The following is a 23,643-nucleotide window of genomic DNA, read 5'->3' as shown; positions in this document are numbered from 1 at the left end:
ATTCGCAGCACATTACACTTGTCTATATTGACATTCAATTGCCACTCCCTGCACCATGCGTCATTTCGTTGCAGATCCTCCTGCATTTCAGTACAATTTTCCATGTTACAACCTCTCGATATACTACAGCACCATCCGCAAAAAGCCTCAGTGAACTCCACAATGTCACTTACATATAGTGTGAATAGCAACGGTCCTACGACACTCCCCTGCTGCACGCCTGAAATCACTCTTAATTCGGAAGACTTCTCTCCTTTGAGAATGACATGCTGCGTTCTGTTATCTAGGAACTCTTCAATTCAATCACACAATTCGTCTGATAGTCCATATGCTCTTACTTTGTTCATTAATCTACTGTGGGGAACTGTATCGAACGCCTTGCGGAAGTCAAGAAACTCGGCATCTACCTGTGAACCAGTTTCTATGGCCCTCTGAGTCTCGTGAACGAATAGCGCGAGCTGGGTTTCACACGACCGTCTTTTTCGAAACCCATGCTGATTCCTGCAGAGTAGATTTCTAGTCTCCAGAAAAGTCGTTATACTCGAACATAATACGTGTTCCAAAATTCTACAACTGATCGACGTTAGAGATATAGGTCCATAGTTCTGCACATCTGTTCGACGTCCCTTCTTGTAAACGGGGATGACCTCTGCCCTTTTCCAATCCTTTGAAACACTACGCTCTTCTAGAGACCTACGATACACCGCTGCAAGAAGGGGGGCAAGTTCCTTGGCGTACTCTGTGTAAAATCGAACTGGTATCCCATCAGATCCAGCGGCCTTTCCTCTTTTGAGCGTTTTTATTTCTTTTTTCTATCCCTCTGTCACCTATTTCGATATCTACCATTTTGTCATCTGTGCTACAATCCAGGGAAGGAACTACAGTGCAGTCTTCCTCTGTTAAACAGCTTTGGAAAAAGACATTTAGTATTTCGGCCTTTAGTCTGTCATCCTCTGTTTCAGTACCATTTTGGTCACAAAGTGTCTGGACATTTTGTTTTTATCCACTTACCGCTTTGGCATAAGACCAAAATTTCTTAGGATTTTCTGCCAAGTCAACACATAGAACTTGACTTTCGAATTCGTTGAACGGCTCTCGCATAGCCCTCCTCATACTACATTTCGCTTCGCGTAATTTTTGTTTGTCTGCAAGGCTTTAGCTATGTTTGTGATTGCTGTGAAGTTCCCTTTGCTTCCGCAGCAGTTTTCTAACTCGGTTGTTTTACCACGGTGGCTCTTTTCCATCTCTTGCGACCTTGCTTGGCACATACTCGTCTAATGCATATTGTACGATGGTTTTGAACTTTGTTCACTGATACTCAACACTATCTGTACTTGAGACAAAACTTCTGCGTTGAGCCGTCAAGTACTCTGAGATTTGCTTTTTGTCACTTTTGCTAAACAGAAAAATCTTCCTACCTTTTTTAATATTTTTATTTACGGCTGAAATCATCGATGCGTAACCGCTTTATGATCGCTGATTCCCTGTTCTGCGTTAACTGTTTCAAATCGTTCGGGCCTGTTTGTCACCAGAAGGTCTAATATGTTATCGCTAGGAGTCGGTTCTCTGTTTAACTGCTCAAGGTAGTTTTCAGATAACGTACTTAAAAAATTTCACTGGATTCTTTGTTCCTGCCACCCGTTATAAACGTTTGTCTCCCCGTCTATATCCGGCAAATTAAAATCTCCACTCAGAACTATAACATGGTCGGGTGCTCTGCCACAATAGCTGCTGAGCCAGGAGGCCTATAGACAAATCCAATTACCATGTTTGAGCCTGCTTTAACCGTGACCTTCACCCAAATTATTTCACATTTCGGATCTCCGTCAATTTCCTTCGATACTATTGCACTTTTTATCGCTATAAACACGCCTCCCCCTTCACTGTCCAGCGTGTCTCTGCGGTATGCATTCTAATCTGAGTTTAGAATTTCATTAGTATTTACATCCGGTTTCAGCAAACTTTCAGTCCCTAGTACTAAGTGGGCATTGTGACCGTTTATTAATCAGAGCAGTTCTGGGACCTTTCTACACACTCTCCTGCAGTTTACTATTACCACATTAATATTGTTATTCCCTGTTGCGTTTTGCCTACTACTGCGTTGTCGCGTCTCAGGAGGCGTCTTGTAAGGCCTACGGAGAGAATTCTCTAACCTAAAAAATCCACATGTGCACTCCACACGTACTCCGCTACCCTTGTAGCCGCTTCCTGCGTGTAGTGCACGCTTGACCTATTCAGGGGGACCCTACGTTTCTCCACCCGATAGTGGAGGTCGAGAAATTTGCCCACCGCTTGTATATTGCTCACCAGTGTGGGATCCGTGCCAGACAGGGTTGATAGAATAGATAGAGAAGATCCAACGGAGAGCAGAGCGCTTCGTTACAGGATCATTTAGTAATCGCGAAAGCGTTACGGAGATGATACATAAATTCCAGTGGAAGACTCTGCAGGAGAGACGCTCAGTAGCTCGGAATGGGCTTTTGTTGAAGTTTCGAGAACATGCCTTCACCGAGGAGTCAAGCAGTATATTGCTCGCTCCTACGTATATCTCTCAAAGAGACCATGAGGGTAAAATCAGAGAAATTAGAGCCCACACAGAGGCATACCGACAATCTTTCTTTCCGCGAACAATACGAGACTGGAATAGAAGGGAGAAGCGATAGAGGTACTCAAGGTACCCTCCGCCACACACCGTCGGGTGGCTTGCGCGGTATTGATGTAGATGTAGATATCTTTGACTTTAATCTGAGGGTTACATAATTTTTTACTGCTTATTTGATACTATTTTTCAGACAATGATCTGAATCGTTGGAAAGAGGAGGGGATTTGGGTGTAAAGCACACACACAACTGGTCTGTATCCATCAAACTGGATTTTTAACTTGAGTTGAGCAGTGGAGTACTGCATAGCGTGAATCGTTGGAGATAGTGGGAGGGGTGGAATTTTTAAACTGTTTCCAGTGACACAATTGGACTATTTCCACCACACTGGATTTTGCGTGGGTTGTTCCTTTTTTAATACTGTGCTATGACAGGACGGGGACAGGTTGGAGGCTACTGGAGATGGGAGAAGGATGAGGAGGTGGAGAGGGAAATGTTGGGGTGTAGGAGGAGAGGAGGGAGGAAAGGGGAATGGGTTTGGCTTGGTGACGCCATGTGTACAAGGTCTTTGGGTTTGATCCTGAGTGTAGTCATCCATAGTGGAAAGATCAAACTGCGCTGGATAGAATAAATTTATGTTAATTTTATAGAGGGATTTTGCTTCTCGAAACACTTCATAATACATGAGCATAAATCATGTCCATAATTTTACAACAGATTGACGTCAGCGGTATAGGGCTATGATTGTGTACATTTATTCTGTGATACTTATTGAAAATGGGGATGACCTGCGCTTTTTTCGTCACTAATTGCCTTCGGCTGCTCCAGCGACCTACGCGGATTAAAAATGAGCTTCGGTTACAAGAAGAATACAAAAATTCTTTTCTGAATTAGACTAGTATAGCATCGTATCTGGCAGCAGATACATTGCCTGTGATATGTAGTGTCTTTGTGAACTGTCAAAAGTAAAGATGATAAAGATTTGGAAGAGATTGATCTAGAGTAAAACGATGGTAGGAATTCCACTCCAAGTCCTCGGCTGCAAACAATGCTAATGGACAAGTTACTTATTTTGAGAAATTGCTCAGTCAAATTTCAATGAAATCTCATAAAGAAGACATTCCCAAGTTCATGCAATGCGATTTTTTCCATTCAGATAGGTGATTGTGTTTAGATATATTTACAGCAAATAATACCTTTGAAGTGGTAAAATGTACTGAAAACTTTATTCTTAAAATTCACCAATTGGTACTTCACATTTTTAACTTGGAACTGCAGATAAAATGGGTTAGCGTTAAGTTATTACTGTTCACTTGCTGGGAGAATTAACGAAAGATACTGAGTAACATTCAAAAAATACAAATTGGAAGAGTTTGAAGGGGTTCAGTTTTTGGTATTAAGATCTGTATAACAACCTTCCTAGTTTAAAGGAGTTCAGTTTTTGGTATTAAGATATGCATTAACAATCTTCGTAGTGATAAAGTATAACTGTCTCAGCGCAATATAAAATTAATTTTACTACAACACGTCAGCGACATGAAGGATAGGCTCCAAGAATTATACCGTCACCCTGTCACTTAAAATTGTGTAAATTATGGTAAAGGATACTACTTAACACTGGTTACTTGCTGAAATAAATTTTCACTTTTAGCTGATTAGCAACAAATTAAGAAGTGCGTTTGCTTTCATGAAGATATTCAGGTTCTCTATCTGAGTCGTAGCTATCTACTTGTATATCATCCTCATATTCGTAAAAATCACCCCTGAAAAGCATTTTCCTGGCACCAGCGGGCCGTCCGTTGTGACCGAGCGGTTCTAGGCGCTTCAGTCTGGAACCGAGCAACCGCTACGGTCGCAGGTTCGAATCCTGCCTCGGGCGTGGATGTGTGTGATGTCGTTAGGTTAGTTTGGTTTAAGTAGTTCTAAGTCTAGGTGACTGATGACCTCAGCTTTCAAGTCCCATAGTGCTCACAGCCATTTGAACCATTTTGAAGTGATGTTTGGCATATTTTTGTTTAGTGTTTTTAAAATTTTGTCTCTCGTAAAAGAAATTTCATTTTATAGCGCTAAATGATACAGCTGTATTTTTCTCTTTCTCTTTACTGCAAAGTCTCTGTTTCACGTTACAGATCAATTTTCTCATATAACCTGGATTAAATATTGTGAACTTCAGTTTTGCTATAAATACTGTTTATTCTTAAGTAACGGACAGGAGGATAAGTATGTAGAACAGAGATGTTCCGTAGGTTATGTGGCCCCGCATATATCTTCACAGTTTCTAGGCAGTTGAGCGCTTCCAGTTTCAAGTGGAATCTAGCAAGATTCTGATCGCATCAAGAAGAAAGCGATAATTTTGGCCTAATGTCTGATAGGTAAGCAACACACCTAATGTAGAGGTAACATGGGTACGACCTTAACTGACCAAACCTACTCATGAAAGTCTACGGCGGCCTACGGTAGTTTTATAACTGTTAGAAATTAAAGGCAGAACTGTCTTTCTCAGTTTCTCGTAGAACTGTCAACTAATATTAATAAAGCACGTCAATTACCATATTTTGCATGCAATAACTCAGTATGTCATCGAGTGTCCCTTAACCACTATTTTCAGCCAAAGTTTTCAACAGAGGAAGCAACGCAACGAAAAGCTGTGTACTTGAACAACGGTGCGTTGTTGGCATTACGATTTCCCACAAGATTACGGGCGGTGCGCGCACAGGGTCGGTTGCAGAGGCTATCGTGCTGCGTATATAGACCGGCGCGCTGGCTCGGGAGTGACCAATAGCGCACGTGACAGCGGCAGCAACAGCAACAGCAGCAAAGCTAGCGTCAGACAATGAGGACTCGCGCTGCGCTGACTGCCACCGCCCTCGTGGTCCTCTGCGTGGGCGTCGCTGCGGGCTTAGACGAACGTGAGTCTGCAGCTGCGTGCCATAAGTCGTCCGACGCTTCTCTGGCCTATTACGTTGTTGTTGCTGGTGTTGTGGTCTTCAGTCCGGAGACTGGTTTTATGCAACTCTCCATGCTACGCTATCCTGTACAAGCTTCTTCATCTCCCAGTACCTACTGCAACCTACATCCTTCTGAATCTGCTTAGTGTATTCATCTCTTGGCCTCCCTCTACGATTTTTACCCTCCACGCTACCCTCCAATGCTAAATTTGTGATCCCTTGATGCCTCAGAACATGTCCTACCAACCGGTCCCTTCTTCTTGTCAAGTTGTGCCACAAACTAATCTTCTCCCCAATTCTATTCAATGGCTCCTCATTAGTTATGTGATCTACCCATCTAATCTTCAGCATGGTTCTGTAGCACCACATTTCGAAAGCTTCTCCAAACTATTTATCGTCCACGTTTCACTTCCATACATGGCTACGCTCCATACAAACACTTTCAGACACGACTTCCTGACACTTAAATCTATACTTGATGTTAACAAATTTCTCTTCTTTAGAAACTCTTTCCTTGCCATTGGCAGTCTACATTTTATATCCTCTCAACTTCGACCATCATCAGGTTATTTTGCTTCCCAAATAGCAAAATTCCTTTACTACTTAAAGTGTCTCATTTCCTGATCTAATTCCCTCAGCATCACCCGACTTAATTCGACTACATTCCATTATCTTCATTTTGCTTTTGGTGATGTTCATCTTATATCCTCCTTTCAAGACAGTGTCCATTCCGTTCAACTGCTCTTCCAAGTCCTTTCCTGTCTCTGACAGAATTACAATGTCATCGGCGAACCTCAAAGTTTTTATTTCTTCTCCATGGATTTTAATAGCTACTCCGAATTTTTCTTTTGTTTTCTTCACTGCTTGCTCAATATACAGATTGAATAACATTGGGGAGAGGCTACAACCCTGTCTCACTCCCTTCGCAACCGCTGCTTCCCTTTCATGTCCCTCGACTCTTATAACCGCCATCTGGTTACTGTACAAATTGGAAATAGCTTTTCACTCCCTATATTTTACCCCTTCCACCTTTAGAATTTGAAAGAGAGTATTCCAGTCAACATTGCCAAAAGCTTTCTCTAAGTCTACAAATGCTAGAAACGTAGGTTTGCCTTTCCTTAATCTTTCTTCTAAGATAAGTCGTAGGGTCAGTATTGCCTCACGTGTTCCAAGATTTCTACGGAATCCAAACTGATCTTCCCCAAGGTCGGTTCTACTAGTTGTTCCATGCATCTGTAAAGAATTCGCGTTAGTATTTTACAGCTGTGTCTTATTAAACTGATTGTTCGGTAATTTTCACATCTGTCAACACCTGCTTTCTTTGGGATTGGAATTATTATATTCTTCTTGAAGTCTGATGGTATTTCGCCTGTCTCATACATCTTGCTCACAAGATGGTAGAGTTTTGTCAGGACTGGCTCTCCCAAGGCCGTCAGTAGTCCTAATGGAATGTTGTCTACTCCTGGGGCGTTGTTTCGACTCAGGTCTTTAAGTGCTCTGTTAAACTCTTCACGCAGTGTTGTATCTCCCATTTCGTCTTCATCTACATTCTCATCCATTTCCAGAATATTGTCCTCAAGTACGTCGCCCTTGTATAGACCCTCTATATACTCCTTCCACCTTTCTGCTTTCCCTTCTTTGCTTAGAACTGGGTTTCCATCTGAGCTCTTGATATTCATACAAGTGGTTCTCTTTAATTTTCCTGTAGGCAGTATCTATCTTACCCCTAGGGAAGTAAGCCTCTACATCCTTACATTTGTCCTCTAGCTATCCCTGCTTAACCATTTTGCACTTCCTGTCGATCTCATTTTTGAGACGTTTGTATTCCTTTTTGCCTGCTTCATTTACTGCATTTTTATATTTTCTCCTTTCATCAGTTAAATTCAATATTTCTTCTGTTACCCAAGGATTTCTATTAGCCCTCGTCTTTTTACCTACTTGATCCTCTGCTGCCTTCACTACTTCATCCCTCAGAGCTACCCATTCTTCTTCTACTGTATTTCTTTCCCGCATTCCTGTCAATTGTTCCCTTATGCTCTCCCTGAAACTCTGTACAACCTCTGGTTCTTTCAGTTTATCCAGGTCCCATCTCCTTAAATTCCCACCTTTTTGCAGTTTCTTCAGTTTTAATCTACAGTTCATATCCAATAGATTGTGGTCGGAGTCCACATCTGCCCCTGGAAATGTCTTACAATTTAATACCTGGTTCCTAAATCTCTGTCTTACCATTATATAGTCTATCTGATACCTTCTAGTGTTTCCAGGATTCTTCCATGTATACAACCTTATTTCATGATTCTTGAACCAAGTGTTAGCTGTGATTAAGTTATGCTCTGTGCAAAATTCTACCAGACGGCTTCCTCTTTCATTTCTTTGCCCCAATCCATATTCACCTACTATGTTTCCTTCTCTCCCTTTTCCTACTCTCGAATTCCAGTCACCCATGACTATTAAATTTTCGTCTCCCTTCACTACCTGAATAATTTCTTTTATCTCATCGTGTTACTTGTACAAAAAGCACAACTCTTCGGAATCACTAAGATATTAAATTTCGTAGTTCATTTAAAGACTGTCCATCTGAAACGATTGCGAGGCTGCACTTATGGATCACATCAGTGACGCAACTGAGACTTTAAATATCTAAGTAGAAATTCTCTCGATGTTACGTCTACGATTATTTTTATTCTTTTTGAGAAAATGGTTGAAACTGATTCCCTGATCTTATGGTATTGACAAGGGATTTCACATCGATTCCGTATTCCTGGATTTCCGGAAGGCTTTTGCCACTGTACCACACAAGCGGCTCGTAGTAAAATTGCGTGCTTATGGAATATCATCTCAGTTATGTGACTGGATTTGCGATTTCCTGTCAGAGAGGTCACAATTCGTAGTAACTGACGAAAAGTCATCGAGTAAAACGGAAGTGATTTCAGGCGTTCCCCAAGGTAGTGTTATGGGGCCTTTGCTGTTCCTTATCTACATAAACGATTTGGGAGACAATCTGAGCAGCCGTCTTCGGTTGTTTGCAGATGTCGCTGTCGTTTATCGACTAATACAGTTAGCAGAAGATAAAAAAACTGCAAAACGATTTATAAAAAATTTCTGATTGGTGCGAAAAGTGGCAGTTGACCATAAACAACGAAAAGTGTGAGGTCATCCACATGAGTGCTAAAAGGAATTCGTTAAACTTCGGTTACACGATAAATCAGTCTAATCTAAAAGCGGTAAATTCAACTAAATACCTAGGTATTACAATTACGAACAACTTAAATTGGAAAGAACACAGAAAATGTCGTGGGGAAGGCTAACCAAAGGCTGAGTTTTATTGGCAAGACACTTAGAAAATGTAACAGACCTACTAAGGAGACTGCCTACACTACGCTTGTCCGTCCTCTTTAACGGCCGGTGTGGCCGTGCGGCTCTAGGCGCTTCAGTCTGGAACCGCGTGACCGCTACGGTTGCAGGTTCGAATCCTGCCTCGGGCATGGATGTGTGTGATGTCCCTAGGTTAGTTAGGTTTAAGTAGTTCTAAGTTCTAGGGGACTGATGACCACAGATGTTAAGTCCCATAGTGCTCAGAGCCATTTGAACCATTTGAACCGTCCTCTTTTAGAATACTGCTGCGCATTGTGGGATCCTTACTGGATAGGACTGACGGAGTACATCGAAAAAGTTCAGAGAAAGGCAGCACGTTTTGTATTATCTCAAAATATGGGAGAGAGTGTCACAGAAATGATACAGGATTTGGGCTGGAAATCCTTAAAAGAAAGGCGTTTTTCGTTGCGACGTAATCTTCTCACGAAATTCCAATCATCAACTTTCTCCTCCGAATGCGAAAATATTTTGTTGACACCGACCTACATAGGGCGGAACGATCACCACTATAAAATAAGGGAAATAAGAGCTCGTACGGAAAGATATAGGTGTTCATTCTTTCCGCGCGTTATACGAGATTGGAATAATAGAGAATTGTGAAGGTGGTTCGATGAACCCTCTGCCAGGCACTTAAATGTCATTTGCAGAGTATCCATGTAGATGTAGACATTTCCGTATTTCTACGTACTTGCTACACGCAATATCTTCTGTAATCCTTTCTGTATATTCTACTCATTGTCTGCCCTAACTGTTCTTCCCTTATACTTTCTCTTTTCAGCGCTAACTTTTCCTGAATGCAGTAGTAGACTTGCTACTGATCTGTTCTTTCTTCTCCTAAGGGACTTCCATGTGACACAGTTTCTTCTCCTCCGGATTTCCGAAGGGCCACGTTTCACTTCCAAGTGCTGCTCTGCTTCAGCCGAAAGCTCTGAACATCTGCTCCCTCGTTTCTGTAGCAACACTCAATGCAAGAAGAGGTCTTACACTGAATAATTCATTCTTCGCTTCCGCTAGTCTACATGTGATATATTCTTTGCGTCAGCCATCTCATATAATCTTGCTTTCTAGGTAAAAAGGTGTTTCTACTTTTCCACCACGTCTCGTTCCCAAGTTTGTTTTTATGTTGTTATTCTCCTTCGTGCCCCTCTTCAAATATACCCACATTTAAAATATACCGTTTATTTTGCCGTCTGGGATGCACGTTTTTAAAACGATATGACTGATTTCGATTAAAGTTGATCATCTCCACACATGATCTTGATAAGAATATATTCTCCCATGCTACCACTTGAATTTAAATAGTCATTGCTATTTCATAGATAGTCTGTGTTTCGCAACAGTCTTCTTTGAAATGGTGCATATCTTCGAAGTGATGGTGACTGTTTAAATTCACGCGTGGCGGGGAAGAAGGTAGTCCCTTCAAGATCCAAACTGAAGATGATAATTTTGATCGAAACTTCCTTTATCATGAAAACAATGTACAGCTCAGATGACAAAATATAAGAATAATTTTAAAAGTCTCTCGCCAAGAATGTTTCAATAATAGCGAAACAAGTACATCTACACATGTAGCACACAAGCCAACGTATACTGCAGCACGGGGGGTACCTCTTTTCCATTCATGTACTGACCGAGGGAAATATTTCTTCAGAGCTCTGTACACACCCTAATCTCTTTTATCTTATTTTCATGATCCCGAAGGGAGATATACAATGATGGCAGCGTAAAGGTCACGGTATTTTTCAGAATTACCCAAAAAGGATTAGCAAGAACAAAGCAACCTTTGGTACAAGGATTCCCACGTAAACTGCCAGAGTATTTCTGGAACACTTCCCTACGGGATTTAGTGACCTCTTATAAGCCTAGTAACGCGTCTCTAAGCTAGCGACAATGAGTCCCTAACACAGCAACGACGCTCTAGAATGGGTCGCAGTAGCGTCTTGTGTGCGATTTCCGTCGCACACGCATTGCAGTTTCCCAAAACTCTTCCAACACACCCAAGTTTTGCTATTTGCTTTCCCTAATACTAATTTTACGCGATTGTCCTGTTTAATATTGATTCTTAATATTATGTCTAAATAATTATGCCATCTGTCATCCTCAGGATAACCAGCGCTAAATTGCAGTTGGATACCGTCAGCTGCTTCTTTGTTACGGGCGTTATGCATTTCTTCACTTCTGAAATACCTCACAACCATTACAGAAAACGGAAATTTTGTGTAAGTCTTTCTGCGTTGATTCACGATAGTACGATGAGGATTCTTTCCTACAGACAACAGCATCTTTAGCGAAGATTCTGACATAGCAACTTATTCTGACCATTGGGTTATGTAAATTGAAAATATCAGAGGTCTTATTACGCTTCCTTACCGAACATGCGAAATTACTTTCGTTTCTTCAGAATAGTCACCATCCAGTAGGCCTATAACGTACTGGATTCTATTAATCAAATATTCCTCGTGTCACTCACATGTCTGTAAACTGTATAACACTGGTTACCAACCTTTCTGAGACCTTTACCCCTGAGTGCAGTATGCTGGCTATAGATAGCTATTGTTCAAATCCTTTCTGGGCCCCTCACAGCCTTAGTAATGAATAAAGATGTTAATTTTCCCTCTGCTGTTCTAGCTGTAGACATTGCTATTTAAGTTGTGTTGTATCGTTTACTACGAGTTTCATTAGTGAATACATGTACTGTGGCGGTGCAGGCAGAACGCTCAATTATTTGAAGAGGCAGCTACAAGATGAAAGTGGGCGAACACCACTTATTATCCCCATTGCTCTCATTAGTGCAGTCACCACTTTCCCGTAAGCGACACCCTAAGTAAAGAGTAAAACGTGAATGACCTGATATTTGCAAAATATGTTTAATATATTGATCTATTTGTTTACGAAAGCAACAATTATGCGAAGAGCAAAAGCTGATGAACTTAGCTTCTCGAGTTCAATAACATCTTTCCTACAGTTCTAATTTTCGTCAATATAATTGTGAAAAGATTTGTACCATTCTTACCTATTCCCTGACTATTGTCGTGTGCTACATTAATTATTGATGTCATTGTGTTTGTTGCACAGAGATGAATATGCAGTGCTTTTCCAAAATTATGGAAAATTCCGTTTGTAGTCTTGGCATACGTCACCGTACTCCACCTTAGAATGGGGCGTTGTCTACTAACACATGACCACGTGTGTTGATAGTCCGTGGTGAGAGGCTCTCTCCTCTCATCCCCCCCCCCCTTCCCCGTCCCCCCAAACGCTAATCTATGATATCTGCGGTATACTGTTGGGACAGTGGAGAAGCTAATTTAAATTGTATCTGCCCTTTGTTTCAGCGATTAATGAGACAAGTGCAAAGAATTTCAAAGTTTTCTGTTGTGCCTGGACTTTAGCCTAAGCTTTTAGGCCTGAGATTTTAGTGTGTTACGGCACGACGGCCCCATCTATTTTATTCCAGCGACAGATACTTACTGTACTGTTTTATTTCTTTCCGCTAGAAGATCTTCTTTATTCTAAGTTTTACAACTGACAAAAAATTAAATTTCTTACGTAGTTACTTAGATCCGAAGATGAACAACTTTGATCGAAACCCGTGCCAGCCATACCATGACATAAATGTGCAACTAAGACGGCAAAATTACCAATAAAATATTTTTCCAACGCATGACCGTCATAATCACTGACTTTTTATCGGGCAGTAGTTCATTCGTTGTATATAATATTGTCCATTGAGTAAAGTTTAATTTACAGTATTAAAAATCATATTTGTTCCGTAACATAAATGAAGAATACTCAGTTTAACACATTCCCAGCCAACGTCAAGCCCTCACTAACATTACCATTATAGCCATTTAACCTGTAATATTTTTTAATTTAGTTGTGGCTAATATTGTCCATTGGGTAAAGTGTAATTTCAGTGTCAAGAAAGAAATCTGATGCACAACACTCGATGCAAGTGGATTGTATCTTTGCTTATAATGTCTGGATACGTAAGAGCTAATGTCCAGAAGGGACATTAGTCAGCTGCTTCCTGGAGATAGCGCAATAAGCAGAGAACTAGTTTGAAATAAACAAAAATCGGTGGAACATAAACAGTGTGTTTGTTATTCAAGCTTAAATACTCTTCTAAAGCATCATTTTCATTTTCTGGTGCCATTGTCCATTTCATAATATTTTGTATCGACCACTTTCTGTCCACGTGCTTCCTGCATTCATATTTCTTGACTGTCTCTTTCTATTTTGGCCATCGTTTGTTACATCTGCGTTAGAGTCCGCTGATTATAGATAATCGCCCGTACGTAACTTGTAAGTTATTTTTATTTCTTTTCTTTGTCATCTATCCAGGTAGCAGACATTGGCGTGAATCGTGATTCGGTGGATTGTGTTACCTTTAATACGTGTGTTTCCATAATTTACTTATTTGTTATATGTTTTCCATAGTTGAATACTGGAAACCGATGAGTGTGGTAAGCAGTTCAGAACTGACATGCAGGATGTCTGATGATCAGACGAAAGATTGTTCAAATCGCCCTAGAATTCGTCCATCTCCAAGTCTTCCAAACATTGGAGCTATAGGTTAAGATAATACGAACCGCTGCGCCTTCCACGGTGCGTGAGGGAGCTGCAGCGGGAAACAGTGTAGAAGAAGGCAGAAAGTGGAATATTGGCAGCAAACAATTGAGGACGTAGGGTGAAAATGCTACTCTGAGATGAAATTATTACAGGAGAGAAATTCGTGGCGGGTTGCAACGGACCAGTTATTATACTAGTATCTCAACCAACCCTGAGAAATCTCTCAAACATATTCAAAACGTTCGCTGTCAATCTGGTCCTCATTTCATCCTTTCAGCGACAAATTAAGCGCCTCACATCGACTCAGTACATGTCCCACTGACGTGACCATTGTTCTAGCACATCTGTTTCACATACTTTTTTCCTCGCTAATTATAATCAGCACCATAGTGTTACATTCGTCATTTGTGCAGTTCATTTCCTGCGTTTCACCGTATTACATTTCAGAATCAGATTTTAGTGTGTTACGGCACGACGGCCCCATCTATTTTATTCCAGTCTCCAGCTGTCATTTACGTGCAATAAATTAATCAAAAAGACTTTTTATGGTAATCAATTTTGAAGTGACGGAGTAACAGCGAGCTTCTTAACCAGCATAACAAAAACAATCAGTTTCGACACCAACAAATACTTATTCGTTCTGGAAATAGGTTGCAGTCAAAAATGGCTATCTACACACCACTAACTCCCAGGAAACTGCAATTGCTGATTGGTGCCTTTTGGTACATAAAGCGGCTCCACGCGTCAGAAAGGATATTGTCGTTTTTGCCTCCAACCGATGACCAGGACGAATAAATACACTCCTGGAAATGGAAAAAAGAACACATTGACACCGGTGTGTCAGACCCACCATACTTGCTCCGGACACTGCGAGAGGGCTGTACAAGCAATGATCACACGCACGGCACAGCGGACACACCAGGAACCGCGGTGTTGGCCGTCGAATGGCGCTAGCTGCGCAGCATTTGTGCACCGCCGCCGTCAGTGTCAGCCAGTTTGCCGTGGCATACGGAGCTCCATCGCAGTCTTTAACACTGGTAGCATGCCGCGACAGCGTGGACGTGAACCGTATTTGCAATTGACGGACTTTGAGCGAGGGCGTATAGTGGGCATGCGGGAGGCCGGGTGGACGTACCGCCGAATTGCTCAACACGTGGGGCGTGAGGTCTCCTCAGTACATCGATGTTGTCGCCAGTGGTCGGCGGAAGGTGCACGTGCCCGTCGACCTGGGACCGGACCGCAGCGACGCACGGATGCACGCCAAGACCGTAGGATCCTACACAGTGCCGTAGGGGACCGCACCGCCACTTCCCAGCAAATTAGGGACACTGTTGCGCCTGGGGTATCGGCGAGGACCATTCGCAACCGTCTCCATGAAGCTGGGCTACGGTCCCGCACACCGTTAGGCCGTCTTCCGCTCACGCCCCAACATCGTGCAGCCCGCCTCCAGTGGTGTCGCGACAGGCGTGAATGGAGGGACGAATGGAGACGTGTCGTCTTCAGCGATGAGAGTCGCTTCTGCCTTGGTGCCAATGATGGTCGTATGCGTGTTTGGCGCCGTGCAGGTGAGCGCCACAATCAGGACTGCATACGACCGAGGCACACAGGGCCAACACCCGGCATCATGGTGTGGGGAGCGATCTCCTACACTGGCCGTACACCACTGGTGATCGTCGAGGGGACACTGAATAGTGCATGGTACATCCAAACCGTCATCGAACCCATCGTTCTACCATTCCTAGACCGGCAAGGGAACTTGCTGTTCCAACAGGACAATGCACGTCCGCATGTATCCCGTGCCACCCAACGTGCTCTAGAAGGTGTAAGTCAACTACCCTGGCCAGCAAGATCTCCGGATCTGTCCCCCATTGAGCATGTTTGGGACTGGATGAAGCGTCGTCTCACGCGGTCTGCACGTCCAGCACGAACGCTGGTCCAACTGAGGCGCCAGGTGGAAATGGCATGGCAAGCCGTTCCACAGGACTACATCCAGCATCTCTACGATCGTCTCCATGGGAGAATAGCAGCCTGCATTGCTGCGAAAGGTGGATATACACTGTACTAGTGCCGACATTGTGCATGCTCTGTTGCCTGTGTCTATGTGCCTGTGGTTCTGTCAGTGTGATCATGTGATGTATCTGACCCCAGGAATGTGTCAATAAAGTTTCCCCTTCCTGGGACAATGAATTCACGGTGTTCTTATTTCAATTTCCAGGAGTGTATTTTCTGCTATCCAAATTACCTGTTTTTGTTATTCTATGTTTTTGTCTAAATCAAATATTCAGACCCAGATAATGCTCATTCAGTGGAGTTCAGAGTGCTATGTGGAAAAGACCACATTGCCCAAATAATGCACAAAAAAATCCTTCTATCTTTTAACTACAAAATACATAAATGTTTTTAGTTATTCATGAACTCATATATGACGCCACTGTGGAATGGTGTAATGATCCACAAACCAACATGGAAAGTGCTTTCATCGGCATCACCGTAACATAATCGGCATCCAAATACACTATGTAATCAAAAGTATCCGGACACCTGGCTGAAATGACTCACAAGTTCGTGGCGCCCTCCTTCCGTGATGTGGGAATTCAGTATGGTGTTGGCCAGCCTTAGCCTTGATGACAGCTTCCACTCTCGCAGGCATACGTTCAATAAGGTGCTGGAAGATTTCTTAGGGAATGGCAGCCCATTCTTCACGGAGTGCTGCACTCAGAAGAGGTATCGATGTCGGTTGGTGAGGCCTGGTACGAAGTTGGCGTTCTAAAACATCCCGAAGGTGTTTTATAGGATTCAGGTCAGAACTCTGGGCAGGCCAGTCCATTTCAGGAATGTTATTGAAGTGTACCACCCCGCCATAGACCGTTCATTATGAACAGTTGCTCGATCGCCTTGAACGATGCAATTGCCATCCCCGAATTGCTCTTCAATAGTGGGAAGCAAGAGGTGCTTCAAACATCAATGTAGGCCTGTGCTGTGATAGTGCCACGCAAAACAGCAAGGGGTACAACCTCCTACATGAAAACCACGACCACACCATAACACCGCCGCATCCGAATTTTACTCTTGGCACTACACACACTGGCAGATGACGTTCACCGGGCATTCGCCACACCCAACCCCTGCCATCGGATCGCCACATTGTGTACCGCGATTCATCACTCCACACAACGTTTTTCCACTGTTCAGTCGTCCAATGTTTACGCACCTTTCACCAAGCGAGGCGTCGTTTGGCATTTACCGGCGTGATGTGTGGCTTATGAGCAGCCAATCGACCATGAAATCCAAGTTTTCTCACCTCCCGCCTAACTGTCATAGTGCTTGCAGTGGATCCTGATGCAGTTTGGAATTCCTGCGTGATGGTCTGGGTAGGTGTCTGCCATTACACATTACTACCGACTTCAAATGTCGGCCGTCTCTGTCAGTCAACAAACGAGGTCAGCCTGTACGCTTTTGTGCTGTATGTGTCCCTTCACGTTCCACTTCACTATCACATTGGAAACAATGGATCTAGGGATGTTTTCTTTTTTGGTCATCAGTCTACTGACTGGTTTGATGCGGCCCGCCACGAATTCCTTTCCTGTGCTAACCTCTTCATCTCAGAGTAGCACTTGCAACCTACGTCCTCAATTATTTGCTTGACGTATTCCAATCTCTGTCTTCCTCTACAGTTTTTGCCCTCTACAGCTCCCTCTAGTACCGTGTAAGTCATTCCCTCATGTCTTAGCAGATGTTCTATCATCCTGTCCCTTCTCCTTATCAGTGTTTTCCACATATTCCTTTTCTCTCCGATTCTGCGTAGAACCTCCTCATTCCTTACCTTATCAGTCCACCTAATTTTCAACATTCGTCTATAGCACCACATCTCAAATGCTTCGATTCTCTTCTGTTCCGGTTTTCCCACAGTCCATGTTTCACTACCATACAATGCTGTACTCCAGACGTACATCCTCAGAAATTTCTTCCTCAAATTAAGGCCGGTATTTGATATTAGTAGACTTCTCTTGGCCAGAAATTCCTTTTTTGCCATAGCGAGTCTGCTTTTGATGTCCTCCTTGCTCCGTCCGTCATTGGTTATTTTACTGCCTAGGTAGCAGAATTCCTGAACTTCATTGACTTCGTGACCATCAATCCTGATGTTAAGTTTCTCGCTGTTCTCATTTCTACTACTTCTCATTACCTTCGTATTTCTCCGATTTACTCTCAAACCATACTGTGTACTCATTAGACTGTTCATTCCGTTCAGCAGATCATTTAATTCTTCTTCACTTTCACTCTGGATAGCAATGTCATCAGCGAATCGTATCATTGATATCCTTTCACCTTGTATTTTAATTCCACTCCTGAACCTTTCTTTTATTTCCATCATTGCTTCCTCGATGTACAGATTGAAGAGTAGGGGCGAAAGGCTACAGCCTTGTCTTACACCCGTCTCTCCCTATAGCTTACCCCTACTTTTTTCAGAATCTCGAATAGCTTGCACCATTTTATATAGTCGAACGCTTATTCCAGGTCGACAAATCCTATGAAAGTGTCTTGATTTTTCTTTAGCCTTGCTTCTATTATTAGCCGTAACGTCAGAATTGCCTCTCTCGTCCCTGTACTTTTCCTAAAGCCAAACTGATCGTCACCTAGCGCATTCTCAATTTTCTTTTCCATTCTTCTGTATATTATTCTTGTAAGCAGCTTCGATGCATGAGCTGTTAGGCTGATTGTGCGATAGTTCTCGCACTTGTCAGCTCTTGCCGTCTTCGGAATTGTGTGGATGATGCTTTTCCGAAAGTCAGATGGTATATCGCCAGACTCATATATTCTACACACCAACGTGAATAGTCGTTTTGTTGCCACTTCCCCCAATGATTTTAGAAATTCTGATGGAATGTTATCTATCCCTTCTGCCTTATTTGACCGTAAGTCCTACAAAGCTCTTTTAAATTTCGATTCTAATACTGGATCCCCTATCTCTTCTAAATCGACTCCTGTTTCTTCTTCTATCACATCAGACAAATCTTCACCCTCGTAGAGGCTTTCAATGTATTCTTTCCACCTATCTGCTCTCTCCTCTGCATTTAACAGTGGAATTCCCGTTGCACTCTTAATGATACCACCGTTGCTTTTAATGTCACCAAAGGTTGTTTTGACTTTCCTGTATGCTGTGTCAGTCCTTCAGACAGTCATATCTTTTTCGATGTCTTCACATTTTTCCTGCAGCCATTTCGTCTTAGCTTCCCTGCACTTCATATTTATTTCATTCCTCAGCGACTTGTATTTCTGTATTCCTGATTTTCCCGGAACATGTTTGTACTTCCTCCTTTGATCAATCAACTGAGGTATTTCTTCTGTTACCCATGGTTTCTTCGCAGCTATCTTCTTTGTACCTATGTTTTCCTTCCCAACTTCTGTGATGGCCCTTTTTAGAGATGTCCATTCCTCTTCAACTGTACTGTCTACTGCACTATTCCTTATTGCTGTATCTATAGCGTTAGAGAACTTCAAACGTATCTCGTCATTCCTTAGTACTTCCGTATCCCACTTCTTTGCGTATTGATTCTTCCTGACTAATGTCTTGAACTTCATCCTACTCTTCATCACTACTATATTGTGATCTGAGTCTATATCTGCTCCTGGGTACGCCTTACAATCCAGTATCTGATTTCGGAATCTCTGTCTGACCACGATGTAATCTAATTGAAATCTTCCCGTATCTCCCGGCCTTTTCCAAGTATACCTCCTCTTCTTGTGATTCTTGAACAGTGTATTCGCTATTACTAGCTGAAACTTGTTACAGAACTCAATTAGTCTTTCTTCTCTTTCATTCCTTGTCCCAAGCCCATATTCTCCTGTAACCTTTTCTTCTACTCCTTCCCTTACAACTGCATTCCAGTCGCCCATGACTATTAGATTTTCGTCCCCCTGTACATACTGCATTACCCTTTCAAAATCCTCATACACTTTCTATATCTGTTCATCTTCAGCTTGCGACGTCGGCATCTATACCTGAACTATCGTTGTCGGTGTTGGTCTGCTGTCAATTCTGATTAGAACAACCCGGTCACTGAACTGTTCACAGTAACACACCCTCTGCCCTACCTTCCTATTCATAACGAATCCTACACCTGTTATACCATTTTCTGCTGCTGTTGATATTACCCGATACTCATCTGACCAGAAATCCTTGTCCTCCTTCCACTTCACTTTACTGACCCCTACTATATCTAGATTGAGCCTTTGCATTTCCCTTTTCAGATTTTCTAGTTTCCCTACCACGTTCAAGCTTCTGACATTCGACGCCCCGACTCGTAGAACGTTTTCCTTTAGTTGATTATTCAATCTTTTTCTCGTGGTAACCTCCCCCTTGGCAGTCCCCTCTCGGAGATCCGAATGGGGGACTATTCCGGAATCTTTTGCAAATTGAGAGATCATCATGACACTTCTTCAAATACAGGCCACATGCCCTGTGGATACACGTTACGTGTCTTTAATGCAGTGGTTTTCATTGCCTTCTGCATCCTCATGTCGCTGATCATTGCTGATTCTTCCGCCTTTAGGGGCAATTTCCCACCCCTAGGACAAGAGAGTGCCCTGAACCTCTTTCCGCTCCTCCGCCCTCTTTGACAAGGCCATTGGCAGAATGAGGCTGACTTATTATGCCGGAAGTCTTCGGCCGCCAATGCTGATTATTTATCAAAATTTAGGCAGTGGCGGGGATCGAACCCGGGACCGAAGACGTTTTGATTATGAATCAAAGACGCTACCCCTAGACCACGTGAGTGTGGAAATCTTGCGTACCGGCGTTATGGCACAAGTGACACCCAATCAGCTGACCACGTTCGATGTCCGTCAGCTCTGTGGAGGGTCCCATTCTGCTCTCTCACGATTTCTAATGACTACTGAGGTCGGTGATATGGAGTAGCTGGCAGCAGGTGGCAGCACAACGCAACTAATATGAAAGACGTATGTTTTTGGAGGTGTACGGATACTTTTGATCACATCGTGGATGTATGTTGGTGCAAATTCAGATGTATGGATGACAACAGAATACCTTCCAAAATTGGTTTGGAATGCCTTTCCAGAAAAAGTAGATGTAAGAGCTCTGATAATAATCGATAGATGGATCGGTCACAAAAATGAACGTGCATCCGATGGAGTGATACTTGATCATAATATAACTATCAAGTTGGTTCAAAAAATGGTTCAAACGGCTCTGAGCACTATGGGACTTAACAGCGGAGGTCATCAGTCCCCTAGAACTTAGAACTACTTAAACCTAACTAACCTAAGGACATCACACACATCCCTGCCCGAGGCAGGATTCGAACCTCCGACCGTAGCAGTCCCGCGGTTCCGGACTGAGCGCCTAGAACCGGTAGACCACCGCGGCCGGCTATCAAGTTGGTTTCCTCTAACACAAAGTATTGTATGCATAATTGTTGGTCTTTTATTTTTGTCAACCTAAGATTTATTCCACACGTAATCATGATTGTCAGCCTGCATTATGACTCATCTCACAAATCTCTTCATGTTAGGGCGGTTTTGTGTGTTTCAATGCAAAACATGTTACCACTTGCTTGGAAAACGTCAGGACACTAAAATTAACAGATTTGACAGCGTTCTCAATAACGCGACGAGCAATGGATAATGGCGTCGAGTTGCCAATGAATGTGTAGTTTTAACATTTATAAAGTTTTACCTTTTCAGTTTTCAATTGATTTCAACTCGTTGTCTTAAAAATATAATGTTTGCTGGGAATACTTGACCCTCCTGGTTGACTGATACTTTTTTCCTTGTGCCCTGTAAGAAAATTTCGAAAATGGCAACAGTATTAACAGATTTTCAGCTCGCTATGCTGAAACAATTTTATATTACTTACTGTTGCCCTGCTTGGACATCGGGGCAGAAGTTGACAGACGAACGGTAAGGATTTTTTTGTGTTGTAGTGGGAATCGAACACAGAACTCCTCTGATCGGACACTAACAGTCAAGGGAAACCACGGAAGACCTAAAGCTGGATAGCCATAGGGAAATTAGAATTTCACACCTCCAGGACGCGAACCACTGAACTACCTCACTCGGCGCATCGGCCAGAGACCCACATGAGACCGCAATGATTCTACTCTAACGCACGTCTGGATATCGACAGCTGGCCAGAGTCAGCAGTGAAGATAAACAGTGACCTCTTCGATAAGCCGCTACGTTTGACAGCAGACATAGTCGGTTTAAAGATCCACTTCTGGAGGAACGCCTTGATAAAGTCGGCCGCAGTGCTAGACGAAACGCTACGAAACAATCTATTCCTTGTATGACGGACACAGGTACCCGAAAATAGACCGTCTCTGTCACAAATATTTTCCTAAGTGATAAGTTACCCGTTTGTTAGCCCGAGTGTTCTTCCAGCCCGAGCAAGGGTCAGAACGCACGCCCAACACGCTACAGTTTTTATCTCTGAGACAGAAACCTTGGCTTGAAATAAACAACCTCGTCTTCGTCAACAAAGTAGCCAAATGACAGAATTAACGTACAGATGAAACCGCCTCAGGTCACGTATTATGTTGCTCGTCAGACCGGAGCGTCGTCATACGGCTGAAAATTACAAAAAACATTAGCATCAGGTAGAATGGTGCCAAGTGGTCTTTAAGTCTCTAACGCATTGATACCATGCCAATGAATGTAAGTTACCAGGTTCTAAGTCAATTGCGCTGTTTAGCTTTGCTTGATGCTATTGACATATACCTCAATTTTTATCATCTGAGAATGCTCACGTCTGACGAACGAAACTCGTCAATAATTCGGTTAACAGGCAAGCGACCTGTACATTAATTAAGACGATCGCTGTATCGCCTGACGGTCATTCATGCATTACACGGATAACAGAACAGTGTTACACTGATCGTGTTCAGCGCAAGATGACGCACGAGGTGTCTTCAAAAGGTAACGGGAATTTTGTAAGGTCGCGTACTGCATTATTCCGGTTCGATATTTTCCGTTGTTGTGTTGGTAAACATGAGTGGAACGTATCTGTTCAATGTCAGCCATATCAGACATTAAGTCTGTTAACAACCGTCAAATGGTCACAAATGTTTTGGTAGTATCGGCGATTATTTATTTTGTATAAAAGTCGATCTGTTGCATGTTGCTTTTGATGAGTCTGCCATGAGCAAAAAAAGGGATTAACGAGTGATATGAGCATTTTGATGAAGGCTGTGAAGACGTTGTACTATGTAACGAGCAGCTTGGACTTCTCAGCACCTCATCAGACGATGGAATCGTGGAATTGTTATGAACTCTCGCCGATTCACAAGTAGACAAGTTTCTGGTGATGTCGCCATACTGGATGGCTCATGCCATAAAGGTTTCACATATTTTTGGTGTTAAACGCGTGGTAGCAAAATTTGTTCCTTAAACTGCTGAATTCTGAGTAAAAAAAGCGGCGCAGCAAATATAAAAAAATAGAGTTATTAGTGAAAGAAAATGAGAGTTTCGAAGAAAAGATAATAGAAACTTGATTAAAACCATTTGCAAATGTCATCGAGCGGATGTGAGAAGATGCAGTGACATCTGACAGCAACGTCTGAGAACTGTATAGAAGGAATTAATGTGGAGAAGAAACTGATTAGTAAGAGCGAGAGCGAGAAATAGTGGAATAATGTTAGCAGATGAGATGGAAGCAAGAAAACAGAAACAGCAAACGATGATAAAAATATAAATAATGGTTCAAATGGCTCTGAGCACTATGCGACTTAACTTCTGAGGTCATCAGTCGCCTAGAACTTAGAACTAATTAAACCTAACTAACCTAAGGACATCACACACATCCATGCCCGAGGTAGGATTCGAACCTGCGACCGTAGCGGTTGCTCGGCTCCAGACTTGAGCGCCTAGAACCGCACGGCCACTCCGGCCGGCCAAAAAATATAAATACCTTATAATATGACAGAGATACGGATCACTGTTGGACAGAAAGGAAACAGTTGGGATGCGCCGAGAAGGAAACGACGCGGATCGTAACAGATAAAGATTTAATCTCCTCTTGAATGTAGAGTTGAATAAGACGCAGGTTACAGGTAAGTTTCCTCCGCAGTCGTATAGCTGAAATGGACAACAAGACAGCCAGCCAGGACTCTGGACATAACCGATCGCGTATTGCAGTT

The 23,643-nt window shown here is 42.8% G+C and overlaps 1 protein-coding gene across 1 annotated transcript in view; it reads left to right on the top strand.

The window, feature by feature from the left end:
- The first annotated feature begins 5,433 nt into the window (after positions 1 to 5,433).
- Positions 5,434 to 23,643, top strand: part of LOC124545915 (protease inhibitors-like) — a 66,061-nt gene continuing 47,851 nt past the window's right edge. The window contains exon 1 of the mRNA XM_047124875.1: positions 5,434 to 5,509. Coding sequence (XP_046980831.1) covers positions 5,434 to 5,509 — 76 coding nt within the window. The remainder of the gene's footprint in view (positions 5,510 to 23,643) is intronic.

The sequence above is a fragment of the Schistocerca americana genome, chromosome 8 (assembly GCF_021461395.2).
Source record: "Schistocerca americana isolate TAMUIC-IGC-003095 chromosome 8, iqSchAmer2.1, whole genome shotgun sequence".
NCBI classification, from domain to species: domain Eukaryota; kingdom Metazoa; phylum Arthropoda; class Insecta; order Orthoptera; family Acrididae; genus Schistocerca; species Schistocerca americana.
The sequence above is the reverse complement of the archived record's forward strand: the minus strand, read 5'-3'. Positions and strand labels throughout refer to the sequence as shown.